At 44.5% G+C, this 16,519-nt stretch overlaps 3 protein-coding genes across 6 annotated transcripts; 1 reads left to right on the forward strand and 2 right to left on the reverse strand.

The window, feature by feature from the left end:
* Positions 1–119: 119 nt before the first annotated feature.
* On the reverse strand, positions 120–8,263 carry efs (embryonal Fyn-associated substrate). Its single transcript, XM_058067798.2, has 8 exons — positions 8,050–8,263; positions 7,486–7,651; positions 5,660–6,937; positions 5,452–5,571; positions 3,245–4,192; positions 3,073–3,129; positions 1,982–2,239; positions 120–1,445 (listed from the first exon to the last, which is right to left on the reverse strand). Exons 2-8 carry the CDS (start codon positions 7,495–7,497, stop codon positions 1,260–1,262), a joined length of 2,859 nt encoding a protein of 952 aa, XP_057923781.2. The 5' UTR covers positions 7,498–7,651; positions 8,050–8,263; the 3' UTR covers positions 120–1,259.
* Positions 8,264–8,546: 283 nt separating this feature from the next.
* On the forward strand, positions 8,547–11,415 carry dhrs4 (dehydrogenase/reductase (SDR family) member 4). Its single transcript, XM_058067802.2, has 9 exons — positions 8,547–8,612; positions 9,011–9,126; positions 9,186–9,363; positions 9,416–9,517; positions 9,592–9,662; positions 9,727–9,778; positions 9,883–10,017; positions 10,089–10,144; positions 10,268–11,415. The coding sequence occupies exons 2-9, from the start codon at positions 9,014–9,016 to the stop codon at positions 10,380–10,382; spliced, it is 822 nt and encodes a 273-aa protein (XP_057923785.2). The 5' UTR covers positions 8,547–8,612; positions 9,011–9,013; the 3' UTR covers positions 10,383–11,415.
* Positions 11,244–16,134, reverse strand: tinf2 (TERF1 (TRF1)-interacting nuclear factor 2). 4 transcript variants are annotated; one of them, XM_058067800.2, is made up of 10 exons: positions 15,836–16,134; positions 14,985–15,187; positions 14,796–14,903; positions 13,763–13,858; positions 13,570–13,680; positions 13,381–13,504; positions 12,491–12,998; positions 12,136–12,194; positions 11,991–12,070; positions 11,244–11,925 (listed from the first exon to the last, which is right to left on the reverse strand). In XM_058067800.2, the coding sequence occupies exons 1-10, from the start codon at positions 15,861–15,863 to the stop codon at positions 11,800–11,802; spliced, it is 1,443 nt and encodes a 480-aa protein (XP_057923783.2). In that variant the 5' UTR covers positions 15,864–16,134; the 3' UTR covers positions 11,244–11,799. The 4 variants fall into 4 exon arrangements, 3 of the variants coding, with proteins under 3 accessions (XP_057923783.2, XP_078653066.1, XP_057923782.2); XM_078796940.1 differs by having other exon boundaries at positions 12,392–12,998; positions 13,763–13,855; positions 15,836–16,133; XM_058067799.2 differs by having other exon boundaries at positions 12,392–12,998; positions 15,836–16,133.
* Between the last annotated feature and the right edge of the window lie 385 nt (positions 16,135–16,519).

Raw genomic sequence — 16,519 nt, forward strand, 5'->3', positions numbered from 1 at the left:
AATATTTTAATTGCGTAAAATACATATTGTCGTGCATTGATATTATAGAATATTCTGCATATATTCATGACAACTGCGCAAATATTCATTTGTGCGCAACTTTTAATGACAAAGGCCTGTTTTCATTATATAAAAAATGTATTTGTTTATTCTGAACAGCAACGACAGATATAGTGTTCAATTGTAAAGAGGTTTGGGTCAGTATGGTTCTATACCTCAGCAAACGGGGATGAGTTCTTGTGATGTAGAAAACTTGCATGATGTGATTGGTATAGCTTTCCGTGAATAGAAACAAAACACTTTCTTCTCAATAACTCACGCAAGGTAAAAAGGATGCGCGTATGACAAATGGAAGCATATTAAAGCTATGAAACAGGAAATTCCAAAAACATAATAAATATAAAAGGTAACTTGCTCTCGTCATACTCATATAGGTGTATTAATACTTCAAACATCCACAAGGTGACACTACAGCGGTGGAAAAATGGGACAGGAGGGAAGAGTTCTTCAGAGCATGCTTGTTAAGGATGACCAAATAATTACGGTGCTCTCCCAAATGATCCGAAATTAGACGCTTGATTAGTAGGTTAAGTAAAGGGCCTTGATCCAGCTTTGTGGAAGACAGACATGAAAGCAGAAGTGTAACGACTTCCAGATGAGCGGCGCATTTAGTGGGACACTAATGCAAAATGCAACGGACAGCATGCAGATCACAACATGTGGAGACACGTACGGTCGATAGACAGGTTTCTCATCCGTTGTGCAAGTGTGGGAAGAAAAAACACTGGGCAACTTGTCCCGCGACTTTCATTATTCATGCTCCGGTGATTCCCGTCGGATGCCAGTCTTCATGGAAGGTGTGTCGCGGATTGTGAGTGTAATCCAGACTGGACTGGATTACAACATGGAGTCTTCACGTTTCACACAAACACAACACAGCACAGGCTAAGTAAGGATGGAGTGGCGCTAACAGAGAAAGCCTTCAAGGTATCACAGTAAAAAGTAGGCCAGATCCAGAATGTAAACGTCTCCTTCTGTGCTATATTTAGATGAGGGCTCGGGGAAGGGAAAAAGAAACATTGTAAAGCAAGACGCACAAAACTATATAAGCAGCCTGCCATCCTCAATAAGTTAACACACACAAGAGGGAAGGAAGCACACACAGGGCTGTAGTGTGTATAGTGTAACAACAAATAAGGCATTTTTCCAAGAGAGAGAAGGTATGTAGTGTCAACAAGGGTTTTCACGCTGGGGGTGCATCACGAGGAGATCTCGGCCAGGCGTTGGAGCAGAGTGGAGAAGCCCGCTGCCTGCTGTGAGAGCTCGGCAACCCGATCAACCATCTCCTGGGACGCCGACACTGATGGGTAGTTCTGGGCGGCACCCTTTGTCGCCACGACAACCGCCTTCAAGGCCTGGCAAAGTCGACCTCCAGAGGTTGTGATCTGGAGGTAGGCGAGAGATCAACTTGTCAACTGAGGGCAAAAGAGGTGTCGTTGTATGCACACGGGCAATGTCACTGAGTCGTAGAATGAATGTAATGCAATTGGTCCTTGCAAGTTCTTAACAACAAACAGATTTCAGGCTAAAAACAAAAATACGATGACTCAAAATGATCTGAAAGTCACAACCCACAACTTCACTTCACTAGTAAAGACATGTCATCACACCAATGCGATTACGCCTCTTGAAAGTAATTGGTGTGTGGGGAGAATGTATAAAGTTGGATTGAAATGCTTAATTGAGCACCTTATATAGGAATATATCCACTATATTGTGGATAAAACTACACCTCAGATGCAGTTCTCATCCAATTATGTGTGTAATGTGTGGGTTTCAACAAAATGGATGTCACTCTCGCATGTCAAACCATGCTGTCAGCAAAACAAACTCCAAATTGTGGCCTATAGCTCCTCATCTGTTCCCATTTTGGGTAATCCTGCTGATTATCAAGCCAAACGTTAGCATCAAGATAACGCACCTTGGCTCGGAGGTCAGCAGAGGTGAGGAGTCGAGACAGCGTGTCGCCGATGAACACCAGCTTGTGGGCTGTCACGATGAGGCTCTTCCCGCGGGCCACGAAGATCCGAGGCGGCTGGTTGCCCTGCACGCTGGTGAAGAGCACGTCTATGGCGTCGGCCAGGCAGGAGAGGTGAGCCAGGCTCTGGGATGAGTAAAAGGAGAGGAGCTCCGAGTCCTCCAGGGAGAGGGACACCGGCAGAGGAGGCGATGGAGTCAGCTGGGAGGACGATATCGATATATAGACAATTACCAAACTAAAACATGCACTAAAATGTTTAACCAGAGAAGGCCTTTCTTCTTAAATAACTGAGCTGGAGATGCATACAGTATATGGCGTTGGAATTGTACTGCTGTAGATGTGTTCAGGTCAGAGTTCTAAATGAGAGTCAGACTGTGTGAGTGCGTGGGGAGGCATGCTTGCTCTGGTGCATATGCATTACACAAAAAAAGTAATTAATTAAATAAATTAGTGACCACCGCTAAAGCGTTTTTGTCAGCCCTATGTACAATATACATAAATTATCTAAAGCATTGACACAAGGACAGCAGTTGTCAGGAGAAAATACTATACAGTACGTCAGTTGAACGCCTGTCTTTTACTTGTCCTGCAGACTCCCTGTGTGAGGCCAGATTGTTACATTACACAAGTGACCTCTTGTTGGCTAGCTGGGAACAACCAAAAGACTCCAACAAGAAGCACAAAAATGCAGACAGTGATAAAAAAAAAAAAAGTGACCTCAGTCTTCCAGCAAGAGAAACACAAAGCTTGCTTGTAATCTTGCTTCTAGCTCCTGTGACGTATTTTTATTTACATTTCAGAGAGCAAAAAAAAAAAAAATCTTTGACAAGATAGCAACACAGTTGAACTGTAATCCGTTCAGGAGGGCAAATCATTGTTGCAAGCTGGATTCTTGAGTCACATGTCTAATTGGTAAACAACCACCGTGACTCATCTGCATAGACTGCATTTCTGCCCTAAAAAGCACTGACAACGGCGCCATTTGGGACGAGGGAGCAAGCAGAGGTAAAAACATAAAGGAAGTGACTCACTCTTGGCTCTGAAGTGATCGTTTGTCCGTTCTGTGCTAGTGGAAGCTCCGGTTTTCCCTAGATGGATTAGGAGAGAACATCCAATTACTGGTACAATACAAAAGTGTCTCCAAGCTTCTGACCTGTACTGTACGTATCTGCCATTGACACGTAGTTTGAAATGAAAACCGACCTGCAGCTTAACGTATCCAACACTATCTCCGTTAGTGACTGGTGGAGGAATGGGGGTCAAGCCGATTCCTGCATACTCGTTGCTGGGGTCGTCCTCGCTGTTGCTAGGGCACACTGTGAGGGTCACGGTGGCCGAAGTGGGAGGCAAGGGGAAGGCCGGCTGAGGCGTCGGGGGTAAAGGCCTTTCCTGAATCCAGCTACTCTTACGGGAGCCCATTCCACCTCCGGACGACTTCCCGTCAGACACCGGTAACGCGGGCAGTGGCCTGCGTGACAGAGATTCCTGGGAAGGGAGACGGGGGCGACCCTGAGTCTGCAAAAGGAGGGCGCTTTCCTCAAGGGACCGCTGGACTAGAGACAAGAGTCCTTCAGATGGAGGAGCATTGCCGATGGCGGACAAAGCGGGCAGAAGGTCTGATAGGCGAGCCCAGGCCTGCTGTAGTGGTGGTGGAGGATCCCCGGAATGACTGGCTTTCCACGTGGACAGGATTTCTGCCAGGGAGGTGGCGAGGTCCCGGGACGACAGAGCGGCGGGCGAACTGGAGGTGGTACTCAGCACGGCGTGGACTAAGCTGGACAGTGAGGCTCTCCACTGCACATCCCCAGAGCCGTTACTGGACAAGGAGAGGCGGCGTGTGGAGGTGGAGGACGAGGAGGAGGAGTGAGGCAGGACTTCGGCCGTCAGAGCGGGCATGTCATATACACCGCAGTCTGGTTCCAAAGAGTCACGCTGTTGATCTCCCGCGCTTGCTCGCTTCTCTGAACCTGGGACGCAATAGAGTTGCCCGTTCTGGTTGGCGTCCTCCCCACAGAGGCTGGTGGTGGACTCCCCAGAAACCAGAGGGACACCAGGAAGAGTGGGTACACTGTAAACATCATCAGCATCGCCGGGCACTGACGTGACTTCAGATATAGACCCATTCAGCGTTATGGTGGGAACGTCATATACCTGCACGTGGAGGAGATGGATGAAGTTTATAAAGTGGCTGTGTCAATTCGCACACTTTCATACTTTTTCACTGAATAACTATGTTCACACATAACTATAGCAAAAGTAAGGTCAATATTCATACTCTCAGGAACTCAGTGTACTGACAGAAGTATTCCATTGGAGACATGCATGCAAGTAGTGAAATAAGAACACATGCCCTCCACAGGCTCATGTCTCACAGAGCTTCTTCACAAGTAAAAGAAGGCTAGGATATATTTATCCTCTTAAACATCATTAAATGCATGCATGTGTAGTAACTAAAGCAAAGACAAAAAAACAATCTCAACAGCTGGCACACACGTTCAAGTCGCATTAAAGACAGACCACTGGTGCTGTGGCCTTGGCCTGGCCCTAACACTAACAGATGGGTGTGACTGGGAGAAAATAGCAGCAGCATTTGGACCGGATAGACAGGCTCTCACAGCAGATTGAGACAGGTGTGGCCTTGGGGGGGAAGGGGCTTAAAAGTGGAATGTGGGAAAAGCAGAGATGGAGATGCAATCCAAATGGTAAGGACATTGCAGTGCACAAAATCATGTTCAAACCGTAACACTGTATGTTTAACTGTACCAAAACGTACCAAACGTTCCCTCCCTTCATTTGTTTGCTCCACTTTTCACTCGCTTTTCATGCCGGAAAAACTTGCTTCCTATGGACGTGATACTACCTTCACCCAACCCTGGATGAGGCTGCCCCATGTACATTCTCGCCACCTTGTAAAAACACAGGCTTCCCTACACATCTTAAAATAAATCTTTGCCAACTATCTGTCAGTCAGTTGTAAATTTGATCGTGTTGTGTTTCTTCACGGGAATAGACTAGCCTGACATGATGCTGCGGTTAAATTTGACTGTGATGTTAGCACCATATGCTCACATAGCCATGCTAGTGTTGCTAATGTTTGTGTCCTCCTGCCGCACTCTTTAATGTTAATGTTGTTGCTGTATGGAACATATACACTGCAATCTATTATGTTGGAGACAGTCTATATATGTAAAAAGTAGAAAAGTGCAAGGACACCCACTCATGAACAAACAGCTCGTGAGCATTAAAGCTGCAGACACACAAAATGGCATGTTCCCAGTAGTGTGTACTGAAAGCACTTTTAAACTGTCTACATTAGACTTGGTTTTGGACAACACACTAATTTTGATGACAAACAAAATAATATGGGACCATGAGCCATCAGAAAAAAAAAAACTGAAAGTCGTCATCACCTCTGTCTCAGAGTCATGTGGCGGGACACTACGAGGGGTATCATAGATGCCATCATCGCCATCATCGACGGCAGTCGGCACTGGACGCTGCCATCTGCCGCTGGGAGGGGTGTCGTAAACCTTTGACGACAACATCAATCATGATTTAAATAAAATATTCACTATATTATAATTAAGGTTTAACATTGACACTTGAATTAACTCATACCTGGTCATCCACAGGATCTGCATAATCATCTCCTTTGTTGTTTTGCATATTGTTGCTTTTCTCGAGGTCCTGACTCGTCTGTTTGTCCAACTCTTGCTGCAGGCTTGCAGGGGTGCCCCTACAGCCAAGAATGGGGGCCACACTGGAATCCCCTGACAAAGGTGCCGCCTGCTGCCCGTCTTTCCTGGTGACCCCCCTCACAGGGGGTGCGGGCGGAGGGGGCTTTCGGGCAAAATTTGGCGAGCCTGAAACTCGGGGGTGCCCAGCTCGAACCAGCAAAGGGGATCCTCTGTGGCAGACCAGACCAGCTTTGCCTCTGGCCACAGCAGGGTTGGGTGGTGCACCCTTGAGCAGAGGCCTGGGGGACACCTGGGCTGGAGATGATTGACATGAGTGCTGATGCACCAGAGCTGCGGTTGAAGTCCTTGGAAGGCTTACTGCCACAGAGGTGGGGGTTTGGTACATGCCAGGAATGTCCTGGTTGACTTTAGACTGGGGGGCCCCGGGTGTTCCGCTGACTGAGGAGGGGCCATTAGTGCAGGCCGGACTGGCCAGAACTCCTCCTGTTGGGGTCTGGTAAACCTCTTCACCTGCCAGTGGTGTCCCTTTTGGCACCAAGTAACAGTCATCAGAGAGTCCTGTTGCAATTGTTTCTCTAGGGACAAGGTATGTGGTGTCCTCAGATTCCTCGGCTGCCCTGGGGGACAGATACACAGACTCTGGAGCTATTTGAACTCCTGGCTGTCTGGCATGCTGAGCAGCTGAGGGAAGTGGGCTGACTGGGGTCTGATAAACACCTCCTGTCATTTCTGTGCCTCGTCCTCTAAGGGACGGGGAGCGTGGACGACCCGCCACTCCCATGTCCCACTCAGGCCTGGGTCGAGATCCAGAGCTGGAATGAGAGCGTGGGCGCCCGCTCTCCACCCGACGTAGTTCCCCGGGTCTCAAGGCTGCACTGGCTGCTGCTCGCACTTCACCGACAGCTGGCGGGCAGCGGTACACGCCGTCTACGTCCTCTATGCTGCTGCTGGTGGCCGTATGGGACAGCGGCGCAACAGGTGGCAAGTGTACAGCGTCCTGGCCGGGGGGCGGGGCGGTCTGGAGAAGGCGGAGACGGTTGGCCGGGGCAATGCCTTGGCGACCGTGCAGGGAGCAGAGCCACCAGCCAGGTCCCCCGCTTTTCTCCTGTTCCAGAACCATCAGGATGTCCCCCTTCCTGAACGCTAGCTCCTCTGGACTCTCTGCTGTGTTGTCAAACAGCGCCTTTGCTAACACCGTCTAAGGGAAAGGGGAGGATTACCAAATATCAGCATACATTGAAGTCGTTTTTTAATGAATCAAATCTGTGATCTCCTAACAACAAGTACATTGATGCCAATGTTAAATAGGGACTATTGAGGGCTTCACTGGTTGAATACGAGTGAAGAGGGAAGAGCTCGCCCACGTGAGAAAGAAATAGCAAGATAAGGGACTCAAAGCAAAATAAACACATGAAATTCACGACAGGGAAGCAGGCCAAAGAAGGATCAATGATCAAAATGGACACAGGGGCTTAATGGTAATAGGCTGAATGAGTGAGGGAAGGGGGAGGGGGGAGGATGAGCGTCACATCTGTCTCTTGCTATTGGAGTTTAATTGCCAACCCAAAGCCAAAAGAGGAGGCCAACCCCCCTGTATTTTTAAAGACGACCCCCTGGGGAACAGCAAGGGTCTATTGAGCCATGTGCGACCCTCTTGAATCACTGCCAATATGTTAGGTACAGTACAACTAAAACAGAAACATGCCTTCTAAAAGTGTCCATTTGTAGTAATGGTTGTGTACTTACAGAAACAGACATTGCTGCAAGGGTTGCGATTACGATTCAGGGAAAGTAAATCTCAAGTGTTAGTGTTAAGTCAACGGGCTCCAGTTATCTCTGCAGCGGCTCTCCATGTTGAAAATTCGGTGCCTAGGCACAGCTGGCTTTGGAGAGGACACATCGTCTCCGCCTTCTACAAAAAAACACACAAACGGTCATATGAACGCATATACGAGTCAATTAAATACATATAGCAGCTGCAACACCTGTCCATCATTCCACGCCCTGTGACGTTATGTTGAAAGCTAACATTAGCTTAGCATCACATTTACAGAATACACACCAGCGATGTTTTTCAATCTGTCGCCATTCGTTGGTTGCGCTAATAATGTAGTTGAGTGTTAATTCATTCAGCAGATACGAACACACAATCTATCGCCGCGGCCTAGCTTCTAAGACTAGCAGGCTAACATTAGCGGCACTTAATGCTGCTTATTTTCATCCGCTTTCGCTGCTAACCAAAACACAAAGGCGGTCATCACCATTCAAGGTGAACCGAGCGGACAACATGTTAAAATAAAACATACACACCTTCCTTATTTGCATTCGCCAATAAACTTCACCGGCGTACAGTAAGACATCGGCGAAAAATCACTTCTTCTCGAGCGTAAAATTCTGTGGCCATAGGCGTTCAATCATTTTCAGCGATGACAACACAATGATCTCCTCCTTCTATAAGGCTGACGCAGTGTGTATATCTGAAAACAGCGTGGATGGTCCACCATCATTCTTTTAGCCGAATCCAGTTGCATGTGAGATCGCATATGCTGCCACAGTTCGGGTGACTGCTTCTCTCTGATTGGCTTCTTTATTGTGAGTTGCGTTAAGGATACAAAGAAATAACCGTAAATAAGACAATCGACGAGTAAATACACAAACTGTAAACTATTTGAACAATTTGAACAATAACCACGTACATGATAATTAATTAATTGCTTTGACTTCAAAAATATATTTTTTGAAAGATGTGCTTTAGATACATTTTTTAAAATATGGCTTTAAAGGCAATCGCATATGTAAGCATTTATTTTGACAGGGCACTTTCACCCGGAACAACTTGCAGCCAGTTCCCAGGGATCGCAAGGAGTCCAAAGGTCTTGTTGTACACTTGAATTTGTTATTATATTTCAAACAAAATATTATTATTACCCACGTTTATCGAACTAGTGGTGGAAACGGCGTGTGAATCATTTGGAGCTTAAATGTGGGGGAAGTGGGAAGTTTTTTAATCTTAGTGGTTTGAATCACTGAGGAATTCGAATGTGTTAAGAATACTTTCAGAGGGAATTTGTGTAACAGGAATGTGTAAATTAATGTATGGGAAATGGTTAGCCCTGAATGTCATTGACATTGTCATTGAATGACATTTCAGGATTTATTTGGACTGTCCCCTGAAATGCACCTCACATTTGTGTACAATATCCTTAAACATTCACATAATTAACATTCCATGAACTATTGAGGTCACGTAACTGTTGTTTTTAACCCACAGGTGATGTTGAGGGCTACTTCCAGGTGCCTTTGTTCTGGTCTTGTCTCAGGACGAAGAAGTATGTCTCAGAGCAGCCTAACTGGAAAAGTAGCCATAGTGACAGCCTCTACAGCTGGGTAAGAATGACTTTAATGTTAGAGCACCGGAGCCTAGCCTCATGAATTCTCCTGCCCAGTATCGGCCTGGCTGCAGCACAGGCCCTGGGAAAGCGAGGGGCTCATGTAGTGGTGAGTAGCCGGCGGCAGACTGGTGTGGACAAGGCCGTGGCACTGCTGCAGAGCCAGGACATCCAGGTCACTGGGACCACCTGTAACGTCGGGAAGAAGGAGGATAGGGAGAGACTGCTTCAATTGGTAAGTCTGTGTGCAAATGTCCTCTCCGCATCTTATTGTGTGTTTTATGCAGACTCTGGATCAGTGTGGCGGTGTCGATATCCTGGTGTCCAATGCAGCAGTTAACCCCTTTTTTGGAAACCTTATGGACACCACAGAGGACGTTTGGGACAAGGTTATTTGTTGAATTTTATTTTTTTGCATGATGGAAAAAAGGCATCCTGCTTGAATTGTATTAATTAATTGCAGATTATGTCCATAAATGTAAAAGCAGCCTTCCTCATGACTAAGTTGGTGGTGCCTCATATGGAAAAGAGGGGGTGAGTTACAAACCAAAAGAATAGCACAAAATGACATACTTTTTTAATGTGCTATTTCTTTTAGAGGAGGGAATGTTGTGTTTGTGTCATCAGTGGCAGCCTACCAACCAATGCAGGTCAGACCATAAAAAATGGTGTACACAGTTGGAATCATTGCACTTTCCGATAAATAAACCTTGTCAACTGTTTTTATTTGACTTTTTTCCTGCTGTTTCTGCAGGGCTTGGGTGCATACAGTGTGAGTAAGACTGCCTTAGTGGGTCTGACCCGGGCGCTGGCCCCTGAGCTGGCTCAGAGTAACATAAGGGTGAACTGCGTGGCCCCCGGAATAATCAAAACGAGCTTCAGCTCCGCGGTGAGATGTTTTAGCTTCTATTATTTGTCTTTGGACCCTGTATTGTTATCATTTTCTTCCACTGATTTCAGTTATGGAAAAATGACGACATCATGGATGACTTCAAAAAGCAGCTGTGCATTAAAAGGTATATTTAGTAGACAACTGTAGTAATTAGATGCTATTGAGGCTATCAACCTAACCTGTAAATAGTTGAAGTATGAAATAAAATACAAACATTTTGATTAGAATTTTGTTTCCTGCCTGTCAGAGCCGGTCAACCAGAGGAAATAGGGGGCGTGGTTGCCTTCTTGTGCACAGACGAGGCCTCCTACATGACTGGAGAGACCATCACAGTGACGGGTGGGATGGGCTGTCGGCTGTGATCCTTTGGTAGATGCTTATTATTATTATTATCCATGATTGGTGATTTTTATGGTTTATCTCCTGTTGTTGGGATCAGGGTTTTTTTATTTGTTATGATCAGCTTGACATTGCATTTCTGTATGGGTGGTTATCATAATCAACTAGCAACAGTGCACAACTTTCGGGGACTGACAAGTGTAAAACATAAAGTAAAATGTCTATGGCTATTTCTGTAATGATTAGAAACTTTATTACACCTATGCTATGCTACATGCCATGCATGTAGACCACAACCCATAGGGGGCACCACAATTGCCATTTACAGTCATGGAAAAAAAGACTTGTGTTGCATTACAGCATTCTGGTGTGCCCGCTGCTGATTGCAAAAGTTCTTGCTCAAACCTTTTTGCCTGACATTACATGCAGTAGTGTTTTTCAAACTTTTTTGAGCCACAACACGCTTCTTTACATTGGAAAAATCTTGTGGCACACCATCAATCAACTACATGTTGCCGTGGGATGCTGGAGAGGTGAGGCACATCCTGGACTGGTCGCCAGCCAATCACAAGGCACATATAGACAAACAACCATTCACACTCACATTTATACCTACGGACAATTTGGAGTCGCCAATTAACCTAATTAACCTAGTTTTTGGAATGTGGGAGGAAACCTACGCATGCACGGGGAGAACATGCAAACTCCACAGAGATGGCTGAGGGTGGAATTGAACTCAGCCTGAATGCTAACCACTCCTCCGCCGTGCAGCCCCCGGCTATGACATATTTGCAGAAAATATGTAATTTTTAAAATGAAAATTACTCATGGTTCCTCATGATGATTTCTCACGGCGTGGCTGAAAATCACTGACAGTATTACATTTCAGTAAACTTTATTCACAAGCACAAATCTTAAAAAAACTGTATGAGTCATGAAAGCCACATATTTGAAAAAATGTATAGCAATATCATAAAATTGACAACTAAATGCATACATTTAGACCAACACTTTTAGAATAATACAAAGTTCTGAATATATTCTTTTTAATAATAATAAATAAAATGTGACTTTTGGTGCTGCGTGGTTTTGCATCGTTCTTTTCACCATCCTCTTCTTTTAAAGGGTTTACTAGCTAGCTGAGTTTCATTAAAAAGGAGGGAAGTTTACTTATTGACCTCTCAATGACTGGGGTAGGCTACCATGATCCAATAATAACGTTTTGGAAGGACAACTGGCATTGGCTCTATAGCCGCTTGCATTGGGGTAGAAAATAGATGGGTTAAAATGCATTAAAAAGTTTATATTTCCGACATTATTTTTAACTGTTTTTTCCTGATTTACTTTTAAAATGTCGTCAAAAAAACCCTTCCAATAAATTTGATTGTGGCTCCTGAGCCATAGGTTCCCTAACCCTGTGCTACCCTAAAAAGGTTGTTTTCACCGTCTCCTTTTGCTGTGAACAGGTAAGGAGAGGTTCCGCTGTCCCATGCTCGGTTTCCAGAATTCCCTCAGAGTGGGAAAATATGTGCCGTGTTTGGTTTTGCAGTAGCGCTTCATGAAGAGCTGTGGGAGATCGAATGTTAAAAAGAAAAGTAGAAATTGATCTTTTAGACATCTGTCTTACTTACCCGTCCTTTGAAGTTTTTAGTGGCTTCGTCTTCAGAATCTGCGACGTAGTCGTCTGCATCGCTAGGAGGGCCCGGAGCCTCTATACACAAGACACCTACTTAAACCTGTACAATGATGCCATATTGCCATGCTTGTTAATCTCACCTCTGTTGCACTGCTGGTGAGATGAGGAGGCGCCTACAGATGCTTCCCTGGGGTGATTTCTGTACACAGTAAAAGAGTACAAGAATTAGTGCTGGAGATGAGATTTCAATGGAATATGGCTCATAAAACTCGCCATCAGAACTAAAACAAGGAGACACAAAGTTGCATTTATTGTAGAAAATTTTCAAATCTGATCTACATAAAAAGGTACATATCAAAAAATTAATGCTGTTTAAGATTTGTCAACACCTCTTACTCTTTATTGTCCAAGGGGAGAACAGAAGCAGGGGTAGATGTTTCAGGCTGGTGGCCTCTCAAGGCTTTATGCAAGGAGGTTTGAGCTGCTGAGACGTGCCTGTGCCGGTAGAATGATGTTCCTGCTTGACCCGCTGGTTTAGAGATGGACAGTTCATGGATGACAACTCTGGGCTGGCGGTTGAGGCAGGAGGCAACGATGGAACAGGTGGAAGGATCTCGGAATGAGCCAGAAGCTTCCTCGTCATCAGATGTACTCTCTCCTCTGCCAGCTTGCTTGCGTTTCACACCACTGCTTCTTCTTGAGGCTCTTCTGTCGCCATCTTCCACGCTGTCACTTTGGGACTTGGGCAACATTGCTTTGATAGAAGTAAAGTCTGTGTCATCTTTCCAGTTCTGACCAGCAGTGCTCAGACCTGGCACCTCTTCGTTAGATATCAGCCCGATGACAGGGGTGATGAAGGGTGTTTTGGCTGGTGTCTCTGCATCAGCGGAAACGTCTCCAGAAGACTTTGCGGGTCTTGCTTGAGGATTTGAGGGCACTTTTCCAGAGAGGGGCAAAGAGAGGGAAGCCAGGATGGAGTCTCCCATGTTTGGAGGGAGGGATGCTGCAGCAAAACAACACATGGCACAAAAAATAAAAAGCTTTTTCCCCCCTCCATCTATTTTCTATGCCGCTTATCCTCACTAGTGTTGTGGGTATGCTAGAGCCTATCCCAGCTGTCTTTGAGCGAGAGGCGGGGTACACCCTCGAATGGTCTCCAGCCAAGTGTTACGGCACAACAACCATTCGCACTCACATTCATACCTATGGACAATTTGTAGTAGACATTGAACCTAGCATGCATGTTTTGGAATGTGGGAGGAAACCAGAGTCCCCGGAGAAAACCCACGCACGCACATAGCAGAAGTACCATACATACTAGTACCAGAAGTACCATACCACATACCAGCTACAATTCCAGCATGTAGAGTAAGTTCTTTATTTACCAGCAGCCTCCAGGTGCCCGAGACAGGTTTGATGCTCAAGTAAAACCTTCAGGAGTTGCGGCTGAGAGGCTGCTTGAGCGCACTCTTCCAAAACAGCAGGGGCTTCACTGAGCCAGGACACCGTCTATTGATTGATCAGAGCAGAGATGTTCATGCACTATGGTCATACGCAAAAACAAAGGTCTTTACCTGAGCAAGCGTTGGAACAGGGAACAGTTGATCTAGCCGAATAATAAACTCCCATAGTAGCTTCTCCAATTCCTGGTCAAACAAAGAACCGTATTCTTGAGGGAAATCCTCCTGTCGGAGCGGGAAAAATGTAACATTAGGAGTTAAGATATGTCAAAAATTGTTGGTGTGTGATTCTGTGAGAATGACTCACCTTAAAGAACTGCTCTTTGGCAACCTGATCGGTCAACAGCGTGTCAACCAACATATGGAAACTTTCAACCGTTTTAGTAATCTTTACATCCGTCTTCTAAGCACACAAGCATCAGAGTTAATACAAGCAATTGAAGCAAACTAATGGTTGCCTATAATCTGACACATACAGTATTGTTCTGAAGCAAGTACACACCTTGCACTTCTGCAAATATTTTATTCTACAACGCTAAAGAAACAACATTTTGATACAAAGTAAGGTAGTCTGTGTACAGCTTGCATAAAGAGTGTACATTTATTGTAGCCGCACAAAATATTTAATATATTTGTACAATCTGTACATTTTCATTCCAGGGTTCCCTCGCAGTTTGAATTGCGGGGCTTCACTCCATCACAGGTTTTCAAAATACATACATTATCGCTGTTTTGTGGTTGACTATTGCCTATTAGTCAACAGGCATTTTAATCAAATTTTACGTATGGTCAACATGTGTATAACCAAATATAGTGTATATACATTCTAATTTGTATTAACCTGTTTTTGCACTTTATCGGCTCTTGTGTGCTTTGTACAATACTCTTGTGCTACTGTACTTTTGCTGCTATAAACCTGAAATTGTGGGACTAATAAAAGGCATATCTTATCTTAAGGGGCAGGGCCTGGGAAGTGATGTCTGTGACATCAGCGAACCAGAGTTGACCTGTGTGTTAGCAGCATCTTTAATGACAAACAGCGGCATTACAGTGGTATTCCACACTGGTCTGAAACGTTACATTGATGAGACAATAGCCACCGCATGAAGCATACTGTCAGTGCTAACGTGCGAGTCTATTTCATGTCTTATTTATGTCTAAGATGTATTATTTTCTACTATGATGTCGACTACATTGTGTGTAAAAGATGCTGTTATATCACACAGAACTAGAAAGTGTCACTACATGAAAAGATACTAAATATTTGCAAAAATGTGACGGGTGTACTCACTTCTGTGAGGTACTGAAAACACTAGCTTGTCACTTCATTTCATATTTACCACAGTAGCATGTGAAGATGTTGAAGGCATAGAAGGAAAACTGATCCTTTGCAGGTGGGACTTTATGATAGTTGCATCGGTTTGTTCCAAGCAAAGATCCAAGATTAGCTGGGAAAGAAAAACAAAGAGGATGACATAAGTAGGTGTGTCTCGCGATTGAGATGATAGCATGAAAGTGCAAATACTGACCCGGCCTCTCAGCCCCAGCGCAAGCTTGCTCTGGTGTCTCAAAGTCAGCAACCCTGGGACAGTCTCGCATGCAGACGTCACAAATTCTTCCACGACTCCATAGAGCTTCACATCCCTCTGCTTCATCACCTTCCAGAGGGCTGCAGACATCAGACGCACAGGTGGAGCCAGGAGCTTGAGGGCAGTAATGGGGAGATTGACATCTGCCAAGAAGATAGTACAAAGGAAATATTAAACTTGTAAATTTAAGACCTCACAACCATAAAAAATGTGCCTAAAATTGCAACACAACACAGGCGGCATATTTGTTACTCGCCATTCAAAATGCCATAACAGTATTATGGGGGGGATATTTATCCCACACAAGTTAATTAATACTGGCAAAGTGCCTGTCACTCACACATTTAGCAACGACATTATCTTCTCTAGTTTGCTGCTGCATACACAACGCATGCTCAATAAATAGCATTAGATCGCTATAATGTTTGTTGTCAGCTGATAGCGATTTGGCTAAGTTTAGCCACTGTTAGAGATGCCTGTCATAATAACAGCATGACTGCAATTGTTGATTGCCGTTGTGATTTTATGTCTATGATGTTAATTTGTGATTGTGAAAAATATAAACATTTATTTGAACAATCGGGTCTTAAAAACACTTTTGGTAACATGCTAGCCGGTGGAGGTGTACTTGTATTTTTGGTTGAAAACAATGAAACGTCATCTTGAGCCAGCTGCCTACAGTTCCTTTAAGGTTTAACATTTCTGTCATGTGGTACTTCTAGGGACATCATAAAGGTAAAAATAACAAACAAATTTATATACAAAACGGCGGCCAGCCAAAAAATACTTACCATTATGCGTAGCTTTTGTTGACGCCATTCTAGATGGTACAAAACACTCTTAGCCTTGCCGCCAAACAAGCTACTTCTTGACGAGATGACAGCAAAGTTATATGCTTACGTAGTCCAACTTCTGAAAGTGAGATGAATTATCGTAGATTATGTTTATGATCACGGATAACACCTGAGGCCAACAATTATCCCACATTAACACGTCGACATCGCTATCTCCGATTTCTAGGTTAGCTACACTTTCATCAAAAAGTTCCGCTTCTCGTACTCCCGCCTAACCAGCATTAATGGTGAACGTTTAATGTGAAGCACGATGTCTGCCGGCGGAGAGACGCTTCACCAGTTAGGAGAGGTATCTCTAGAGCCCCGTTCATCCGGGCAATATTGTGTACATAACAAGCGTACCCAAAGCTTACCCGGATATGACGTGTATTTTGGAAACGTCACATTTATAGTGTACATTTGGCAAACATTTGTGAATAAAAATGCAATTTATTAGTTTATTTCAGCAATTTGTATTTTTCATTTAAATTTGGATCATGTTTATATTATCTAGACCATATTTCTATATTATTAAGTCTTTAATTATTTTATAATTATTTGTTTCATTATTATTTATTTTGTGGATTTAGTACTTTTTTATACATTAACTCGACTACCTTCGATGTACAATCACTGTTAATT

Source organism: Doryrhamphus excisus, linkage group LG2 (assembly GCF_037039965.1).
Source record: "Doryrhamphus excisus strain RoL-2023G ecotype Guam linkage group LG2, RoL_Dexc_Guam_v1.1, whole genome shotgun sequence".
In the NCBI taxonomy this organism is placed as follows: Eukaryota; Metazoa; Chordata; class Actinopteri; order Syngnathiformes; family Syngnathidae; genus Doryrhamphus; species Doryrhamphus excisus.

Bases quoted from the DNA above. Each gene is read 5' to 3' on its own strand.
- dhrs4 (XM_058067802.2), top strand. From the start codon at position 9,014: ATGTTGAGGGCTACTTCCAGGTGCCTTTGTTCTGGTCTTGTCTCAGGA. The intron at 9,127-9,185 runs GTAAGAATGACT...TCTCCTGCCCAG, and splicing joins GTGACAGCCTCTACAGCTGG to TATCGGCCTGGCTGCAGCAC. The intron at 9,364-9,415 runs GTAAGTCTGTGT...TGTTTTATGCAG, and splicing joins GGGAGAGACTGCTTCAATTG to ACTCTGGATCAGTGTGGCGG.
- efs (XM_058067798.2), bottom strand. The intron at 3,130-3,244 runs GTCGGTTTTCAT...TAATCCATCTAG, and splicing joins TTGGATACGTTAAGCTGCAG to GGAAAACCGGAGCTTCCACT. The intron at 2,240-3,072 runs GTGAGTCACTTC...TCGTCCTCCCAG, and splicing joins CGATCACTTCAGAGCCAAGA to CTGACTCCATCGCCTCCTCT.
- tinf2 (XM_058067799.2), bottom strand. From the start codon at position 15,863: ATGGCGTCAACAAAAGCTACGCATAATG. The intron at 13,505-13,569 runs GTAAAGACCTTT...ATCAATCAATAG, and splicing joins CTGTTCCAACGCTTGCTCAG to ACGGTGTCCTGGCTCAGTGA. The intron at 11,926-11,990 runs GTAAGTAAGACA...GATCTCCCACAG, and splicing joins CTAAAAACTTCAAAGGACGG to CTCTTCATGAAGCGCTACTG.